General features: G+C 38.6%; 1 protein-coding gene across 1 annotated transcript in view; it reads right to left on the reverse strand.

Annotated features, from left to right (window-relative positions):
• The window catches only part of GMCL1 (germ cell-less, spermatogenesis associated 1), a 22289-nt gene continuing 945 nt past the window's right edge, over positions 1 to 21344 (reverse strand). Inside the window, exons 2-15 of the mRNA XM_026081698.1 lie at positions 21289 to 21342; positions 20894 to 21017; positions 16923 to 17019; positions 16365 to 16462; positions 15342 to 15454; positions 14522 to 14587; positions 14255 to 14339; positions 13939 to 14029; positions 13310 to 13450; positions 8709 to 8778; positions 3871 to 3946; positions 2875 to 3020; positions 2579 to 2666; positions 1 to 1423 (exon numbers count right to left, since the gene is read on the reverse strand). Of these exons, the coding sequence (XP_025937483.1) occupies positions 1295 to 1423; positions 2579 to 2666; positions 2875 to 3020; positions 3871 to 3946; positions 8709 to 8778; positions 13310 to 13450; positions 13939 to 14029; positions 14255 to 14339; positions 14522 to 14587; positions 15342 to 15454; positions 16365 to 16462; positions 16923 to 17019; positions 20894 to 21017; positions 21289 to 21342 (1378 nt within the window). The 3' untranslated portion in view covers positions 1 to 1294. The remainder of the gene's footprint in view (positions 1424 to 2578; positions 2667 to 2874; positions 3021 to 3870; positions 3947 to 8708; positions 8779 to 13309; positions 13451 to 13938; positions 14030 to 14254; positions 14340 to 14521; positions 14588 to 15341; positions 15455 to 16364; positions 16463 to 16922; positions 17020 to 20893; positions 21018 to 21288; positions 21343 to 21344) is intronic.

Genomic DNA, 21344 nt, shown 5'->3' on the forward strand with positions numbered 1-21344 from the left:
TGACTATTACACTTGAAATCATTTATTCACAAGTTGCCACTTTTTTCCATCTTATCTAACACATTTTTTTTATCCTTGTTATAAAGTACAAAGGGTTTTATACTTTTCTGACAACATTAAAAAAATAGGCTACTAAAGAGGCAAAATTCCCACTTGGAATCCAAAAATCCTGATGTAACAATTCAAAATAGCAATAGACAAACATAAAAACCAACCAATACATACAAAAAACTAATACAGTGTACCTCTTCTCGACTGGTTCATTAAACCAACTAAAAACGAATCCCTTGTTCCCAGATCCTATTTTGGATCCTGTGACCTTGCTTAACTGATGTGAAGTTTGTGTTAACACATACAACTCAAAAGGCACTCAAAGGTCACAGGTTCCTGAGCTAAAGCAGGATATATTCCCAATGTAACAGTTAAAACAAATCACCGAAAAACAATGTTTAAAAACTGGTATTTGGTTTACATGAGTATATTAAGGATTCAGTAGAATCCTAGGTGAAAGCTGCTGCTGTATAATAGACTCAAATGATGGTTAGTACATTAGAGAATTCTCAGCACTTGGAAAAAAAATTCACTTACGAGCATCCTCATTTGAAAATTCACATGCTAAAAAAAAGAAAACAGAAAAAGATTTTTTTTTTCCACAACATTAAAAAAAAAAAGGCCTAAGAGCAATAAAGAAATATATATATATATATGAGATGTAACAAAGGCTTAAAAACAAGCAGGTTTGAAAATCTGTACAAACACTTAAATGACTAACAAAAGTTGACAGACAACATTTACACAGATGTATTTGGCCCTGATGAAAAAGGGCCACAAAAGTAAGCAGAAGATGGATCTGGTATTTACAGATCAGTTATTAAAACCAAAACAACCAAAACCAACCAAACCCAAACCACTAAACACACACACAACAATGTGTGCTCAGAATTTTACAAGGTAAGTTAGCAATGCCATTCACACAAATTCATTTTTTCCACTTTGGCTCAGTTTTTGCCCAGAAAAATAAAAGTGGAACATGGAATGGCTACTGTCTGAAGATGCAGAACAGACAGAAAGGAAAAAAAAAAAAAAAAAGGAGACAACTAGTTTTGGCCTATATTATTTCTGATCTTCTCTTCAGATATGCATAGGAGTATACTGAGGCTGAAGAACAGCCATATATATTTGCTACAGTGTAAGGCCTTTTTTAATTGTCATAGCTCTGTGTGTCAGCAGGGCATTTAACTTAAAGCAGGCATAGAGAGTTAGAGAAGTGCTACTATATTCCACCGAAGAGGTCTCAGCTTTCTGAATTATCTAGCAGTGCCTCACTCTCAGTTTTCTTCTCTGGCGACGTGTACAAGAAGTTACAGCAGATATAGAGCGGGAAGATGAGGAGTCTGCTGTCCAAATTCATTACTACTTGCTCCTGTAAAGCAAATACAGGGGATGTTCTTAGAGCGATACCATTCAAATTTACAGGGAAGCGCTCCACCGAGTGCTATATTGGCCACAAAAGAAGGCACGTGATCGATACTACCAGTCGTTCTCTAAATTCCAATTACTGTGTACATATAAAAAAAATAATGAAAAGCAAGCTCAAGATAATCATTCTCCTTTATCTTAAGCAGATGTTTTATAATACCAACCCTGATAAGATGTTCTCAAACCAGTAATAACCCTTTGTCCTACTGCTGCCATCCCTCCATGTCAAGGATGACAAACTGTAAAAAAAGGACTGCGTAACCTTTACCTGTACTTGCCCCTTACTTGTACCTTTCCATGTACTTGCCCTCTACATATCACTGCAGGTTAGGATTTAAGGGGCCTGATGATCAATTCCTATGGATTCCTTATTAAATTCTGCTGTCGCACACAGGTGGAAATTGGTACATTCGCTTAAGAAAACCCCACTCTTCTCTCAGACTTTTTTCTTTTTTAAATGCAGTAATAAATACCAGCCTTGAACAATATGCAGACATTAGGTCTTCTACTTGCATGCAAAACAAGACATTCTTCAAACAAATTCCAACTCCAAATAAGCAGGAGTCTGATTCAGTATTATTCAATACCGACTACTACATTGTAACGAAGCGATTAAAAAGGAAACCCGAGGAGTTCGTATTTACCAACAACTACTTTTTCAAAAATGGCACAAATTTTAACTACATGCTTTAACAATAACCTGCTCTTACTCTTGGTTATCCATGAATGATAAAGGAAATATTTTCTATACCCAAAATATTGCCAGTAACTCAGCAGTGTTGAAAGTCTGGGAAAGCAAGCAGTTGTTTAGAAGAACAGTAAATTATCAGTAGTCTCAAGCAGCACCATGGGAACTAATTTCACGAACATAAATGAAATCAACACCAAGAAAGTCTGAAGTGTCCTGCTCTAATTATACTTCATAAATTCGCTTGACCTTCCACTACCTATAAAGGGAGCTCTTGAAATTCCACATAAGCAACAACAAGGAGAAAGAACACCACTTCAAAAGTACTGTTGACTTCTCAGCCTTTTTCTTTTTGTTTTGTTTTGAACTCCAAATAATTCCAAGTTCAGCGCATGAAAAATCCAAACGTACCTGGTCCTTCTCAAGGGTTAGGATCTGATATCCTGTTGTTCTACTGCAAATAATTTTCCCACTGCTATCAAAAGAGGCCAGGCGTAACCTAAGGGTATAACAACAGTTAAATTAGTTAATCTCCCATAACTCAGTTTTTCAGAACAAATAGCTTCTCCCAAGGAGACAGAATAACATTTTCAGATGTAACTAACTTTGTGGCAACAAAATTAATTGCAAGTACAAATGGAAAAACTTTGTTGAGGCAACAGATTTGAGCACACGTCACAGGGTCTGAATTCTTGGTCATTTCTTACCTGAAGGCTATGTTTCTCCGAGGCTGCAGACTGACTGATCCGCTGCATGGCTGATTCAGTGTATTTCGTTTGAAAATGATATAACGATTTGTGTAAGTAACAAGAAGGTCAAAGCCAAAGTTGAATCCAGTCCATCGCCAGCAGTACTGAAGAACACAGGTGAAAAACAAATAAACTATGAGTATTTGCTTGCTACAACAGGAATAATAAATGCCACTTCAACAAATGAAGCAGAGTCACTCGGGGATGGGATTCTCAGCTACAGAGAGGTACGTGTTCAAGGATTCTTGCCAACACCTAATTGAAACACAAGACATCTACGCAGGCAGCCCTTCACTTCCGCTGTCATCCCTTCCAGACAGTTGACTAGAAGAGACAAGCTTAATATCCATTGCCTACAAAACACATTTAATGTAAGCGTATACAAAATGCCTCTGCGTTCTGGTAACTGGTGCAGTATTCCTAAGTAGCATTTAACTCACTAACGCATTCCTTTGAGTGAGTCATCCTTATATTAAGTGACTTCAGTGGGAACAAGCTGATGTTTCTCAGTTTTTCCACAAGGCCTGTTACCCAAGACACACGTACATGTAACACACGGAGGTTCGGACTGTAGCTATTAGGCAACATACCTAGAAAAGCTTCCTTTTCTACTTAGGAAAGACAGATATCAGTGAACAGAGCTGTATTTTAACTACGTGTATTTCACAAATCTCGAATGACAAGCCATGTCCACATTTCCTCCTTTTACGCTCGAGAAGTTTTTTCCAAATATGGGCTTGCTTGTAATGCAAGAGCAAAATTAAAACAGTAATTTTTTACTCATCAGAAAAACAGCAAGCATTTTTATTCTTTTAGAGAGAACAAAGCAATTTCTCTACCACCTCCATTACATCTTTTTGATGCAGTTTGACAATTGAGACCTGTGTTTTGAAAATACCTAACACGCCCAAGACATGTCAGCTACGTGCAAACGAAGCCACATGCTATACTTACATCACCATCCTTCGCAAGTTTTCTACCACACCTCATGCTGTTTCCTTCCAGTTCTTCTTTGTTTATCTCTTGAGGCCTACAAAAAAAAGTACAACTTTAAGGACACTTCAACAGCTTTCTATGTTACTTTCAAGTGGGAAAGACCAACAGTCCCGAGTAACCTGGTCTGACCTCACCACTGACCCTGTTCTGAGCAGAGGTTGGACCAGATGACCTCCCAGGGTCCCTTCCAACCTGAATTACCCTATGAACATGAAGCAGCTCCACAAAACTGCAATATAAATCAGATTGTTACACCTCAGTTAAGCACGACTCTTACACAAGAATCTTTCTGGGTCAGAAGGACTTTTTTTTGTGTCTAGCTGTTGCAACAAGCTACATTCTGCAATCCTCCTAAAAAGTACAACTTTTTAAAATGCAGTACTCCGACTTACTTGGCAATAGCGCTACCGTTAGAGAGCAGCTGCAGGACTCTGCAGAACAGCAGCTCTATGAAGACGCACCCAGAGCAGCTGTGTGGAAGATTTCTCAAGTGGCTGGTTACGCAACTTGTCTAAAAATGTTGGCCCGCAGTGATCACAAAGTGGCACAAGCCCCTTGATTCTGTAAACTATACCAACACAAACTTATTCCACACAGCAGCTTCTGCTGGAGCTTGAACGGGTAGGGAAATCTTGCAGCTCCAACGTAGCTAAAGTCAGTCTCGATTTTCCAGAGGTACATTACTCACTTAATTTTAAACATACTTACATCACTAACCACATAAGCAACCATTGCCAGAAACGCTTCAAGTTACACTGAGGACAAATGTTTAAACTGGGTATTATAAATCACAACAAAGGGTAATCCCTCCACAAATTACATTAAAACCCCACAATACTAAAAGATACACTTTTAGCTACAGAAGCAAGAAGAAATGCAGCATCTCTGCTCTTCCTACTGTAAATACACCACAGGAACTCATGGCTACAACATTTATGAAACTCAGCTGTGGCTTTTTTTCCCCCCCATTTCTGTAAAAACAAAACCTGGAAGATTACGTACTTTACGAGCAGGTTAAGCAAAGAAGCTAATCGTACTAACCAAACTGGCCCAGGAACCTCCTGCATGCTTTTTCCACATCTTCTAACCCAACTGGTTATGTAACTGACCTATATTCCCCAACGGTGATAAAAGATTTATTTCTGTTAAATCAGTGACAAATTACAGAAAACACGAGCACATGATTTTTAGACAGACATTAGTATTCCCCCCTCTCAGTTCCTCAAGAAGCTTCAGAAGACGCAAAACTTAATCTTAATGCCTTAATCACTTACACAAGCCTACCGCATGAGTAGCGAACAGTCAAGTTATTCTGTTTCGTTCTTAAACGCTGCCAAAGAGGCAGTTAGAGCGGGAACAATTCCAGTCATGAGCTCAAAAGATTTGTCGCCCATCTGCCGCATGAACAAATGTTTAATTACAAAAAAGAAAGGATCCACTTCAGTGCAAACATGTAAACCTCGAGCAGCTCCATTTCAAAGTCACAGCCTCCAGCATCACATTAAAAGCAAAGTCTCAAATTTTGAAGAGTGAATAAAACGTTTAGTCCTTTTAAATGCAAACTACTTAAAGCAGAAGAGAGTCATTTTTCCTCTCCTCTCTAAAGCTGTCAAAAGAGTGAACTCCATCGCACACTTCAAAGCAAAGTAACTCTCACTTCGGCAGTCTCAGAATACGCAGGTGCAATCATGCTACGCACCAGGTGAGACATGAAAACAGAGCCTTCCTTCAGCTCAGTGGGAGTCAGATTTCACATTCTGTTCAGCTTATAAATTTGCATCCCTAAGACTGAGGGGAAAAACTCAGATAATATATTGATACAGGCATTAAGTGTGACAGAAAGGGCAGCAGATCTGGATAAGAAAATGGTCTTATAGAACCTTCATTTTTTCCTTCTAGCTACAGGTTGATTAAATATCCAAAATACTTGCTTCAGCACAAAGGAACAGTTGCTTCTCTCCCCCTCTAAGATGTCAGTTATGAGCCACTGGCATCTCACTACTGGGTGTCACTACTGCTTGCGAGCAGAAGACAGAGAAGCGATCTCAGGAGTACAAGTAACAGTTCATCTTCTCAGGTATTATATAATATGAACTAGCAACGTGACGACTGAGCTGCACATAGAGAAACAGGGAAGTATCCTGGACACAAAGCACAGCGTCTTGCTCCCACACGACCCCAGAGAACGTGTTCACGGGAGGATTCTTCCATAGACTTTTGAACAAAGAGCAACGTGGATGCTATCACCAACCAGTAAGTTTCTAAGCTACTAAGTGTCAGAAGCTAAAATATACTGAGAAGAAACATTGCACATCTCCTGTTTCTTGCAATTACTTAGAAATTAGAAAGCCGTTACTGAAAGACCTTGCCAATGAATGCCAGAATAAAAGATTCAGGCAAAGAAACATTCACTGTTTAAGTAAAACTCTTTCTCCCTGAGATTTTCAGATTTAGCTGTCTTAAAAAAATACAAAAAAGAAAACTAGACAAGAAAAAAGGCCCTGGAAAATACCCTGCTCATTTCAAGAGTCAGTGAAATCATCAGTGCTGTAGTTAAACACGTGAGCGTTTGATTTTGTAGCTAGTATGATCCCCCGTCATCTTCACTTCAGTTTTGTATGATATCTCACTTTAGTTTTGTATGATATCTCACTTTTTCAGCAGCACATAAATCAGATGGCTGACAATTAAAATACTCTCACTGCATTACAGTGAACTCCTGAAAGACAGCAAAACCAAGCAGATATATAGTCTTATCTTGTGTCAGGGTTTTGACAGCTTTGTAACACTCACTTTCATATTACCTGTGGTTCTCATATTGTAAGTCAGAATCTAAGAGCCAGAAGGTAACACACATGATCATCTACTGCTAGATACATCAACAGCAGCATTACAGGAAGAGTTTTCCCCCAAAAAACAAAACTATCAAAAACAAGCTACAACCATCCTACATTAAACTTTAGGAGCTGAGCTTAAGAGATTCAAGATTATGTTCTTTGCCTCCACCATTTTCTAAAGCACCGCTAATGCCAAACAGAACCACCCATTAAAGATCTTTATTACTCTTGAGACAAAAATCAGAATTTTGGGGTTTTCTTAGACTGATACATGAAAACCATCAAAAGGAAGTAATCAAGGAATATAATCCACAACTAAACTATAGAGGATGCTGCCAAAGGATGCTCGTGGTTAAAGTGCAAGTTGTTTCAAAACAGAACTGGATGTATATAAAAACAGGTCTATTGGTGGCTGGCTGTTCAATAATGATCCAGTTAAAACCTCCAGCTGGAAAATTCTTGAACTACTCAATGCCAGAAAAATAAATGAAGAGAACACTCACTCTTCGCTTATACATAAAGGGGATAGGAGATATATAATTATCTGCCACTGAGCACTGTCACAGACTGCATGGCCTTTGGTCCAGTTCAGGACAGTAATTCTTACGCTTTTCAGGTTGCATTTAATAAGTTAAACAAACCACTGCAACTGAACACGCTCATCTCCTGAATGTCAAACGTTGGGCTAACAGAATTGATCGAAGAAAAGCAAGGAATTAGTTTATTGATTTTTTGAAAGGCAATAAATAGAACATAGCTTCCTGACCTGCCGTTTATCTTCCACAAAGCATACTAAAAAACTAAGGCAAATGACGGCAGGAACAACTTCCTCAGTCGCATTTTGCCTTAGTTTCAGTAAGGAAACCAAATGTTCAATGTGATGTGGCAAAAACCGAGCAGAAGGAAGAGAAACTGTTTCTGATCATGTGCTCAGAACATGCATTAAGCAAACACCCCTCACTGCCCAAGCCACCACCACCGACAGCCCTTGCTAGGTACACGCTCAGGAAACCCAAACACGCACTACGCGCAGACCCCAGGCGGGATGCTGTGCAACACGCAGGTACGTGCAAATCTTCAGGAGGCCACAAAACCAAAGCATGCACACAGGTGGACGTCTTGGAATTGCCCAGACGGCTATGCAATGCCAATGCAGTGCAGCACACGGACTAGGAAGGAGAAAAGATGGGATATAAAATAAGAGGATTATGGAGGGAACAGGGTCTTAGCAGTGGAAAAGGATGCACTGCACAGGAGCAGCTAGAGGTGCTGACAGGAAAGAGAGCTTCCAGAATATAAACCCTGGTTGGGGGAAAGAGTGTGAAAATAGAAAGGAATGAGGCAATCAGGCCACAGGATCCCAAGGGCGGGCCCAGGCCTGCTGGATGCTGGGCCCACGCTCGCTGCATGGGACTCCTAGGATGGGAGAGGCAGGACCAAAGGTTGGTGCACAGTTATCTCTGCATGAACAAAAATGACAAATTGCCTCCTATACCACAACAGTCAGCCACATCGCACCACAGCCTTCTGCCCACCCAGTCCAGAGAGCAAGAAAGCAGGACAGAAGAAGGACTACAGATACAGAAGAAGCCTTTTCTAATACAGTCTTTAAAATGGAAGGCTAATAAGTTACTATTTCACAGCCTCAACACATCAGAGCAACATATCAGTGGTAAGTATTAACCAACATAAAGGAATACACAGAAAAAACAACATTTACCTCTAGTCACATTATAGAAGTGACAAGTTTTCCAGAGTTCTATTGTTTAAAGGACAGGAGATGAGCCAGCCCAAGGGAAGATGGCTCCGCAGAGAACAACAGAGTTTAAAACCACTGAGGTATGCTTTTCCCCCCCCTCATCTTAATGTAAACTCCAAATGTTAAACACATCAGAGTTTATATTAGAGGAAGGTTTCTACTTAAAGAAAGAAATAAAGGAAAGCCTGTAATATACCTACCCAATATCATTGTCTTGTTCTGCTCTGAGCATGGCAAACCACTGCTGTTTGTAAACAGAGGACAGCCATTCTAAAATTAAAAAAAAATAAATAAGCTTGGCGTTTTCTTTGGAGCTGGAAATGGGGATGTTGATAAACATTTGAAACACAGAAATAAAATTACATTGAAATAGTAAGTTCATACTTCTTAACTGAATGACCTGTGCAAACCCACCAGCTGTTAATTCACTTGTATCATTCATCTTCAAGCCTCAACTACAGAGGCAATACAGATAAAAATGAACAACACTAAGTGACTCAGCACTATATATATATATATTCATCTCATCAAGCATGCACGATTCCCCAGAATAATGCAACTCAGCAGATTTTGTCTATACACAAAGTTCAGTTAAACCAAGGAACCTGCTAACAAGCTCTGAGGAGAAGATGCCATTTTCTGAATCCCCAGTACAACTCTACGTGAGTTGAACAAGAAGAAAATCAAATTGAAGGGTAAAGGAACCCATGACTTATCACAGGTACTGTAAAAGCAAAACGAAGGTGTCTTCTACTAGAAGAAAAGTCTTCTACCAGAAGTAAAATCAGGTTTTCCTTTGAGTACATGAAGCTTTTATCAGCTACAACAATTTAACAGTTGCAACCAACAGGTAAAATTCAAAACAAGAACTAATAGTTTGTAACTCAGTTGCACAAAAGGGACCACAAGCAGCCAAGAGCACAATCTGTATGTTCTTCTTAATCTAGATAATGAGAAGGGGCAAGTATGCAAGGGCACGGACAAGAACAGACTCCATGGAGAGATGGCTTGGGATGACAGAAAGAGGGAGAACCTCTATCACGGTGAAAACAAAGCAGGGAGGCAATGAAGATGACAGAGGGGGGAAGAAGGGAGGCCATAGTAATGAGATCTCCTTAGATGTTCCAAACACAAAATTTAAAACTGACTCTTGCCCTGCTAATTTAAGAGTTAAGATTCTGATTTCCATAAGACAAAAGTGAAAAATAACCAGAGTATAACTAAAGCTATAGAGGAAGATGTAAGGAAAGCTACACAGTTAAGGCACAGAGACTGGATGCGTTGGAAGGGGAAAAACAGGAGGTAAAGCATCTTTTCATTTTTTATTTATATATATATTAAAAATACATGCATGCATGCATTTTTTTCTTCATTTCATATTTCAGCTGTAGTTCATCTCTTAATTTGGAAGCACTAGAAGGGAAAATATTGTTCAGAAATGTTCAGAAGTTACCAGGTGAAATAGAATAATGAACATTTTGCTTATAGACACCTTATTGATGTCCCTTACACCTTTTACATATTTAAAAAAAGGATTATCCAGTGTGAACCCCTAGTATAGCATTTTCTTTTCCTCCTGCAGGTGCTATGCGCATACAGAGTATAAAATATTAAGTACACCATTTCTTTCAACTATTCAACACGCTGTCTTTCTTGACCTTCTGGAGAACAATTTCATTTAAATTAATCCAAAAGGTTTACACTACAACGCAAACTACCCAGAAATTTCCATGCCCATAGACTCCTTCAGGTACTATGCAATCATCTCAGATTTTGGATGCTGGCGGACAAGTAATCCATTCAAAAGCACACCATTAACACTTATCTAAGTGTCCTTTTAAATGACAAGCAAAGTTCCTGATCTGAATACAGCTGCTGGCTACAAACACATATCAGTAGATTATAAAAGCTATCAAGTGTCAAAGCCTAACAGCACAATTTCATTAAACATTCAAAGGTCTCCATGTTATGTTTCTCTTTCCTCCCTGCTCTCGCAGTTCTCTTTTAATTAAAAGATTTTTTTTTTTTTTTTTTTAAAGAAGAATCAACGGTAGAGCTGGAACATCAGATACTCTACCCACATTAACCACATACGCAAGAATTCTTATAAGTCTACTTTTCCCCCGTATCACTGAAAAGTGTCCAAGCCTCTATTTCAGCATTTATCACAGGTAATGAATTGCTTAAGCATGAAAGTTTTGCTCTCTGACCTTTTGAACTATGTGAAAATTGCATACTTTGTCATTAAGTATAAACAAATCAGCCTCAAAGTTGCAGTTATTCTTTAGTGATTTAAGAAATATCCTTCATTTCATGTACATAGATACGTGGGTTTTGATTCTGTGTCTACACTTTATTCATTCACAGTAAAATGTTCAGAAAAGCCTACCCAGTACAGTTCTGATAAATGGTAACAGCAATGTGAAGAGGAGTAATTCAAGTCTAGTACTGGCAAATTGCCGTTTTGCAACATCTTATTCACTTGCTGACACAGCCATTTCACACAGAAACGATTGAGAATTCTCCTGTATCGTCATTAAATTAGGTAAGGATTTAAATTGTCATTTGCCCAAAGTTATCTTATTTTCTATTATAAAATGAAAACTTTTGCACCTGCATTATAATTTGTACCAAAATCTAACTTAAAAAGCACTTAGGAAGATTGGTTATACTGACATTTTACATCACTCAAGCATATCAGATATCACATATCACAAAACAGATCTATTCTTCAAGTATCATTATGCATAATAAAAAAATATATTATCACTTACTGGCTATCAAAACCTGCTCCACCTGCTGGACATAATTGACCAAACCATGCACATGAACTGTACCTTCCCTCCTGCAATCTATTGTGTCCTGTTTCCATCTGCTGTTCAAAGAACACTAAGAGACATTCAGAGCACAGGAGAATCAAATTCCTTCATATTGTCTCCATCTATTTAGATATTAATTTAAACCACACCTACAAATAAGGATAGCCGGGGCACTTAAGCAGTAGTAACTGTCTATATTAACTCACAGATTGAAGGCTTCATAGAAAGGGGGGGGAAAGAAAGACCCTGCCGCTTCCACTCCCGATCCTTATCATAGAGAGTCACAACTCAGCTCTCACCAGCTGCATTCCTTGAACATTGCAAGGTGGGAGGAAGAGTTGCCCAAGGCTATTCAGGGTGCAAGCTACGCAGAGGAACTAAACCATCATCCCTGGCAGAAGAAAGGATACAGCAGTACAAGAAAGGCAAGCCAAATAAGACGACACTCCTTACATGATCATAATGGCAAGGAAATGGTTTTAAAAGGATCAAACAATTTGATCAGACTAGCAAGCTTCAAAAGAAAGATCCTGCCAAGTCTGCTTTGCCATTACAATATCATTACGTTGATGGCTATGGAGGCACAGGGAAAAAAAGCCCCAGTGTGAAATGAAAAAAAAATAATTTTAGCTCTACAGAAAGCAAGCAGTGGAACTCAAAGACAGTTTTAAATATTTATATACAGCAAGCGTCCAAAACAAAGCCCAAGGCTAGAAGTATGGACAAAGGAAAGAACACAGATATCAAGAAGATACAAATAATGGAGAGTGATAAACAACTCAGTAAGAGCTACCTTAATTGACATTTGGCAATTACACCTATGAATAAATGGCATGGAGATGCAGATGAATGGATAGTTCAACTGTGGGTAGCTTTAAGAAACAAAAGTTGTGTAAACGAAAGCTAGACTGTGCAAATGAAAGCTAGAGAAACCACTAGGAGAAAGTCTGGATGACAAATTCAATGCTAAGATTCAACCACGATAAGGGCATCCTAGGCAAAGCGAAGTATGGAACAAAGATAACAGGAGCCGAATTCAAAAGGAACCAAGGCAGGGCACAAGAAGTCAACACACTGTTACAAGGAGCACACTTAACCGGGAAGGCGGGAGGGGAAGGGGGCTGATTAAATAAAAGATATGAATGACAGGGAAAGAACTTTTTCAGCTGAGACGTCAACCTGATAATTCATTTCTCCTCTATTCATCTGTCAACAGCCAGGGTTTGCTCAGCTTCCAAGCAAAGAACACCACTTATCTGCACACTCAGATTTCAGTAGCAAGATGAGAACAGGGCTTTTCGTTTTTTAATGATAATGTTAATAACAGTAGTCTACAGTAAAATTAAGCTGCATTTCACTGTGGGGAAAAAACACCAGGACCTAGAATGAGGAGGATATATTTTATACAAGGTGAAACGCAAACAAAAGTACAAGAGCAGAGTATTTAACCATCCAATCACCTCCAAAAATATCCTAAATATCTGTTAGCAAAGTAGACACTTGTTTTTCAAGATGGAGAAGAGTTCACAGCATCTTGTGCTTTTGTTTACATTTTCAGGTATTATTCCAAATTTTATTAGCAACTACCTATTTTTTTTAAAAATGATAATGGTTAGGAAACAAGTTGAGTCACAGGAAGTTTTGTTCTCTTAAAAGGATAAGGGGGTTTTGTGTGTCGGGTCTGCAGAGTTATTTGAACACTGGTAATGTACTATGTGTTGATTATAGAATATTTTGAGAAACTGACGGTTCAAAAAATATTTCGAACAGCTGTGTGCACGTATTAAGACTCTTACAGGCGTAAATTTAATATTCAGCCCCTCTTGGAACTTCAGCCACAATTCAGACTTTGGAGATGAGTATGTGAGTGATCAGGTAGCTGTATGGCAGCTATATACACTTAGGCATTTTCTTCCCAATTACTCCAGAATAAATCAGACTAGGAAAACACAAAAAATTTGATCAGTTGAGTGTCTGCTCACCTGAGGGTATTAGATAATCTCTCTCAATAATTCTGGCTGATGCCAAGTCACTGATGATATACTGCAATCTCAAGTGTTTGAACACTGACAGGAATGCACTCCCTTGTTCTGATTCCAGGAATGCAATGTCACCCTCAAAATCTGCAAGACAGTATACTTGTGTCACAATTTATTTTCCTAAATACTTTGCAGATCCTGTTCAAGATCCTCAATTTTAACTTGCTCACGAGGGAAAGTTATCATGGACAGGCAAATTACATTTTGCAGCTAAAAGTAACTGACATTTTTTTCCTATTTCAAAGTTACTTACATTCAAATCCTTTCAGCAGAAATGTTAGACCAAACTTTCCTTCTTTTGAAATACATTAGTGTCTCTTCTTGTGAGAAAACAAAACCAAAGCTTAACCTAACTACGCAACAGCAAAAGCTGTTCAGTGAAGATGTCTGCTCACTTCAGAGCATGCAGACAAACCAGTTCAAAAGCTATCAATGTTAGAAAAATGTGAAGCCGGTGGCCAAGGCAAGCCTTTCCAGAGCAAATAGGACAGAGTCTGGAGATGAGGGAAGACTACCACATTGTATTGCCAGCCCGCATCTTCCACAAGCCAAGGCCATGCCAGCAATCCTACCTTTCCTACGCTTGGCAAACCAGGCATCAGCTTCAGTTAAAAGTTGTTTCAGAGATCCATTCCAAGAAGGCACGAGCTGAAGGAACATCCACTAGGTAAAAGTAAATGAACTCCAGTAAACCGATTGTTTCAAAGTAGTAACATATGCATTACTAAAAGAATATTTGCATAATGCAGTCACTTCTACAAAATCTCTGACATTCTATTAAATACTTGCAAGCAATACTAAAAAGGCTACAATTCTCATCGCCTTACAAACCAAATACTACCCAGGAGTACAACTTCATAACGCATCAACCAGACCCTCTGCAAGTACCTTCTTGAGAGCAGTATACACATCCATTTCCACTTGCATCACAAATAGGTTAGAAGAGTTGATCAGCTGTTTCATGAGGCTTATGCTGGAAAAAAAAAAAAAAAAAGTAAGCGAGTTCTGCGAGACAGCACAGACAAAGACAAGAAAGCCAGCCACAAGTAATAAGCAGACATCAATAGCCTAGAAGCTTATTTGTAGTAAGCTATATACTTTAGGCCAAGTTGCACTTCATCTCTCCGTCACTAAAGCCAACTGAAGCCGGAATACCTGAGTTCTTTGAAGAGTTCAACACTCTGATGGGTCATCAGGTTATTCAAAAGCCACTCAAGGCACCTAGATTAAAAGCAAGGAATTAGTACCTCAATTTTCTACATATTTCAACATTTCTGCAACAGTTGTTCAAGCTCCTCTCTATCGAAAACCCTGATTTAACACAGTATCATTCTGAAATACTGCTTTAAACTGACATGAACTTCTTTCATATTTTTATGCACTATTTCAAAAACATGAAGTTTGGTTTAAAGTTTTGCAAAGTTCTAGGTAACTGTTAAAGTTGCATTTAGATTCTCTCAGGGTACAGCGAAAGCTAAATTCAGAATTCAACTAATGCCACAAAGAGCTCTGAGAATGCACTGATTTGCAGCAGATGGAAACAGTTAGCACTAACCTTAACACTCTGCTCTCAGAAGTGTATTTATCCCTTCTAATTACAATAAAGTTAAGCTTAGATTGTGAATTTTAAAGCAGCTTTGCTATAAAACAACAGTTAATAATCACAAGTATTATTTCACTGTCATGCTGAAGATCAAATGTATTGTCTTTACTAATATACTTTGGCAATTAATTCTTTACAGCATAAGCACTATCTACTATAATCTGCATCGATTTTAAGACAGATGATTACAGTAGAAACAGGAAAACTAAATAGTTATCATGAGCAGAGTCCAAGTCAGTCAGTCGAAAAAAAGAAAAAAAGAAAGAAAGAAAGAAAAAAAAAAAAAGGAATCAACCTGGCATTGTTTTACTGCTTGTAAATTCACATTTTTCATTAAAATATACCATGCAGCTTGGAGAAAGTAATTCTTACTTTTTCTTCACAGAATCTAACCCATATGTCCCCGCTGAATTGTAATAACCACACACAGTTTTTGCATTAATGGTTTCCTTCATTGTTTCACCACATTGCTGAATTAAGCCATCCTGTGGGGGAAAAAAAATATCACAAATATTTAAGATTTTAAATTCTAAACAGTATGTGTAAAAGATCGTGCAGTTCATACAAACAAATTCTAATGTCTGAACAATTATTGAGGTCACACACACTATCAACTTTGTCAGTATCTTTTTTGCAGAGTATTTTAACAAGCACAGAGTCAAAAGTATAGAGATACTTGGAGTGCAAAGAACAAGATGACATGATACTGCATGATGCAGTCTACTACCAACACCACAAAAGCATGACCAACTCTTTGGAACATACTGGATATTTCCACGTATGTTTAGAAAGGAATTTAAAAGTACATTAAATGAAATCTACTTTGATACAAGAGATGATATAAACTATTTCAGGGGAAACAGCAGCAAAGTTTGGCAAGCTCATATCTAGAAAATTTAAACGAACATTCTTTAGAAAATTATCTAGGTCATTCCTGTCATCTGTCACGTGCAAGAAAAGCATAACCAGTACCTTCAGGGCAGAACAAATGGTACAGCTTGAGGATTTAACAGCAAAGTACACAGAGTTGTTACAACATATTTTAACATACTTCTAGATACGCATCTCAATACATCCCTTCATATTACGACCGAATCTTAGTCATAGCATTTTCAAATAAAACCACTGCATTACGCTTAGTTCTCTTCACTCGTTGTTATAAAAAGAAGATGCATTTATCTAGCCGAAATAGTGCATGCACGTGCCTATACTATGAATTGCTATCTTTATACAAATATATACACATCTCTATACAAATATACATATACACACACATCTCTATAAAAATATTATACAACTATGAAAATTATTATTAAAAATTATACAGCTATATACATATCCGTACAAATATGCAAATACATATCTATATATAAATATTTCATATTTAATACTTACAAGCTGCAGCATGCAGGCTGCTGCTAGAAGTGCAACTACTCGACTGGGTTTTATTAACACATCATCTCTATACAGTGAGCCAAAAGCCACCTGCAGAGCTGAGAAGAAGTACAACTATCAAACAAAGAAGACTGGATGCTGAGCTTTGATAACTAAAAGAATTCTTAATTACAACCAAATCATTTCAGTGCATGCATTCTCTATAATCTTACCTGTTTGATCTTGGGATAAAAAGCTAATGTTAACCAGCCCAAGTACACACACAATAAGCACAGAACACAGCATTAACTAATAAAATACACTCCATTTCATTATTTGAACAAAATATTCACCCTAAAACAGCTGCAAAGTTACTCCACAGAGCAATGTGAAGAGCAATAAAACCAGATGAAAAGAAACTAAACTTTATGCAGAATTCATTCTCTTTTCTTATTTACTAGTTTGAAAATAGAACTTTCTTTTATTTTAAATAAACCATTTTATTTTCAATTAGTTATGTCAGATTAGACTTAGCCTTTGCCTTCAGAGCTTATGTTCAAATAAAAGGTTCCCACTTACCTTCTATATCAATATTCTGGTCAGGAATCTCCAGCTCTATGATGTTCATGCTGGATTCTCTCCAAGAACCACTGAACATACTGGAAAAGTAGCCTGACTACATGAGGGAAGATGAGGGGAAAGAACTCAGGTAAGTGATTTCATTCAAATGAAGACTGTCAAAAAAAGCACATGGAACCAAAGATTGTTAATATTTACCTTTATTGCAGAACAAAATGTATTAGGGGAGAGGTAACTTTTCATAAACTTAAACATTCTGACACACTTTATCATTAGAAAGGGCTAACTATAGTTGCTCTATTTCTGAAAGTGGAAATACATATAAAAATTTAGACTACATGTGTATAATCAGATTAAGTAAAGAGCTTTAAATGGCCAAAATAGCTGTATAAGCTCTTTTCCTAAAAACCACATCACCTATGGGATATAATTAGTCCAGGAATGAAGTTCTTAATGTTACTGGCAGACAACAAATCCTGCAGGCATTGGAGAATGCCGGTTTGGGTAATAAAATGCATGCAAGACATACAAATTAATGTACAAGGTTGTGGTCTCATACCAAAGACACATACACATACACCATTTATGTAAATATACCTTTTATAATAAAGTGTAAGGCATATAAAACTAGAATTTGATAGGTTTCCATCCAAATGAAGTGAAATACACTGCTCTACTAGGATTCATGATTTTCCATCTCAGCAGAAGATGTGCGCATTATGAGATGCTATCACTCACTGAAGTTTACCTGAGAGATCAAAAAAATAAAGTCTATTTGTACAGTACCATACTCCCTGACCTGTTATCTCAGCATTTCAACTCAGGGCAGCAAAAAGTATGCAATCCAGTTTTGATTTTGATTATTTAAAGACATCTATTCCTTCAGCATATCCCTTAACTATAACCATATATACCACACTACTCTCAAAACCAGGACCTTAGTAATTTTACCATTCCTCACGAGGCTACTTTAGTTTTGTTATAACCCATGCACTCGTAGATCAGCTCCTCAATTTGACGAGGAGTGTAATATTTTAATAAACAGTATCAGAAGACTTAATCCTCCATTTCTCAGATCTGCCATTCGCATGTACAGCAGTACTTTTCTTCATTTAGCAAAATAATTACAGGAACTTTGGAGACTTCAGAGAATTACTGAAGTAATTTACAAATATAATTTTGCCTAACTTCCAACAATATTTTAGTTATAACAACATAATTCCAGTGGAAGAGCATAAACTGAAACAGAAATCTGACTTACGACAACGGGTATCTTAACTATGAAATTTCATTTCACATGAACATCATTTATACAAGGAGGCCACTACATAACAAAATCAAAAATTTCAAAGCATGTTAAAAAGCACCCACGGAAGCACTTTAATATTACATTTTAGTCATCGACCCACACTAAGTTTTGAGGAGTAGCTTCATGAACTTGTGATGTAGCAACAGTAAAATCCCAATGAAAATTAAAAATGCCGTCATCAGCACTAATCTAGGGACTAACCAGCAACCTTCCCTGCTTTTTTTAAGCTGCACAATGCAAGTCTGACTGTCCAACCCACTTGCTTCCTCCCAATGTTAGATATAGAGTCAAAGACAAATGGACAATTACAACTGCATCTGCCAGCTCTCTCTCCTGATAAAACCTACCCACTTTTCTACCCAGAGATCAGCGCCTCTGGATCAATCTTTACTATCTATGAATGACTTTTCTGTCTTTAAGTTCTTTAAAATGCTTTAAGGCCTGTCAAATAAAAGGCATCTTCTTCCTAGAAGAAAGTAATGAGCGTTCCCCCACCACAGCTAGTACAAGAACTTTTGTGCCTACACTAAGCACGACAGCAACATAACAAAAAATGCAAGAATTCACTTCTGCTGTCGTTTGTGACATCAAAGAACACTGCATTCACCAGCTGGCTGAGCATCTCACCTTGACATTTGCATCTTGTGACTCATAAAACTAGATTTTGTGTTTGACTACAACAAACAAAGAGGTGCACCCATTTTCAGGCATAGTATTTGAAGTTACTCTCTCTTCCCTCTTCAAGTAAGTTTTTTCCAGGGTTAAAGTCACACTTTAAAGTAAACACCACAACCAAATTAGAAGTTTCAGCAGCTTTCCTCAGGATAAAGCCATGGCTTCTCCCCATTTCTGTCACTGGAAATATAATGAAATAGGAAGAAACTGATCTTACATAAATATTGTCCTTTCATATTACAATTGACACTGAAGTTACTTCCTCCAAACTCTCTATTTTACTTTGTGAACATCAATTTCCAACCATAGACAATTCCATAACTGTAAAAACAGAAAGGGCAGAGTAAACAATCCAAATTATCCTTGAATTAGTTTTAATTTTTGAACCATTAGCAAAGAAAATTTAAGAGAACGTAATCAAAGTTCACAGCAGTAGCTTTCAAATGGCAAGGCAGACGTTCTGATCTACGGAAATCCCATCCAACAATTCTGATGATCTTGCAAACCGTTTTTGATGAATCTAGATGATATCCTGCTAGACAAGTCATTCAGTCACGAACCATTTGATGCATAGACGTGGTTTGACTTTACCAGATGCCTCCTATGTTAAGAGGAATTCCTCCCTAAGTATTGATCATATAACATCAGTTAATGTACACAATCGGTGAAGACTCGAGGATCCAAATCCCCTACTCCATACCTTGTTTTAAGGACACTTCCATAATGTGTATGGTTTAAGCAGCATTTCTGCTTAGGTCACATTTACAAAACAAATATAAGGAGCCAGCAATAAGCAATCTAGAATAGCTCACATATACAGTACTGGGGCTGGCTTAAAGCATTACACTTGACAATGCACTGTCAAGATAACAGTACCTATTCAGTCCAAAAATAGGAAAAGAAATACTGAGCACTTCAGCATAATACAAGCCCAAAATAAAAAGCCTGCACAAACAGCATTGCTTTTACAGGTACATAGGAAGACTTACTGCTTTTTCTGTGCATAACTTCCTCATAGAGCAGCAAGGAAGTGTATGGACTTCTTGCAGAGCCATAGGATCATAGGATAATTCAGGTTGAAAGAGACCTCAAGAAGTCTCTAGTCCAACCTCCTGCTCAAAGCAGGGTCAACTAAGAAGTCAGACCAGGCTTGCTCAAGGCTCCACTCGGGCTGGTCTTGAAAACCTCCACGGACAGAGGCTGCATAACTTCTCTGGGCAACCTGTTCTGAGTCACCTGACCTGAAGAGCTCTCTCCAAAACTGAATCCAAGAACCAAAGATCTTAAATAACTAACAGTTTTACAGCTATCACTAATACTACCGCTGCACAGAGAAGACCATGGCTATTTGTATCACTGAAAAACAAATCAGCAGGCAAAGTAGAGCAGTTAGTCAACAGCACATACATCATGCACGCAAACCTCTACAGTTCATTCAAAAGCACATATACAGAGTACCAGCTATCGACAACATGCTTTTGCTTTGGCTTCCTATGCTTGAGTCCCAGCGGGCAGTAAATTTGAGCTAGGTTGGCATGTGCTTTACAAGTCCATTCTGGAAGCGCTTTCTTTGCTCTGCAATAACACTAACAACACAGGATACTCTCTCTCAGCTTTTTGCTTAGCACACAAGGACGTGTCCTAGGGTCACCAAAAGACAGTTCTCAGGACTGCTTTCACAAAAGCTAGGCCAAAGTCAAAACAAGTAGGTTCTAAAGTTCAACAGCAAGATGCAACAAAAGAAACCAAAATATGAGGTGACAGCTATGCTTCCTCCTGTTGCTACCAGAGGCACTTAAAGTACAACATAGACTGTTTAACTGTTTGCATCCACAGAAAGAGTTACAACTCAGGAAAGAGAATAAGGGGGAAAAAATAAGATGAAAAATATGAACTCATGCTTGACATTTACAAACTATTCTCTTATTTATCAAAAACTTAGTGCTGGCTGCAAGTAGGGCAAATATGAAAGAAAGAAGTGGCTTACCTGACACAAATATATCTTATGCAAGTTCCACTCCTCTCCCAGAGCGCATATTTTAATATCGCTGTTCTCACCGTTCAGAAAGAGCGTCTGATAGATGTACTTGGAAGTGCTTTTCAGCTTTTTCCTGCGTGGAAAGACAAGCGGGGACGCGCTCCATCACGCCTCCCTGTCACAGAGAGGCCCTCGGGGCAGAGCCGGGGAGTTTCTCCCCGCTCCAGGCCCGACGCTTCCCCTCCCCGCGGCAGCCGGGGGCCGCCGATGCCCCCCGGGGGCGGCTGCCCTCCCCGGCGCTTCCTCCCGCTGCTTCCCGCCGGCTCCCGCGCCCCGTCCCTTCCCTCGGCGGCGGCTCCCGCGCTTCCCGCCGCGGGCCCCGAGCGGCCGCGGCCGCGCCGCACCTGCGGGGGGTGTTGAGCAGCCGCTCCTCGCGCTCCGCCTCGCCGTCGCTGTCGCT

The sequence above is a fragment of the Apteryx rowi genome, unplaced genomic scaffold (genome assembly GCF_003343035.1).
Source record: "Apteryx rowi isolate R43461 unplaced genomic scaffold, aptRow1 scaffold_56, whole genome shotgun sequence".
NCBI lineage: Eukaryota > Metazoa > Chordata > Aves > Apterygiformes > Apterygidae > Apteryx > Apteryx rowi.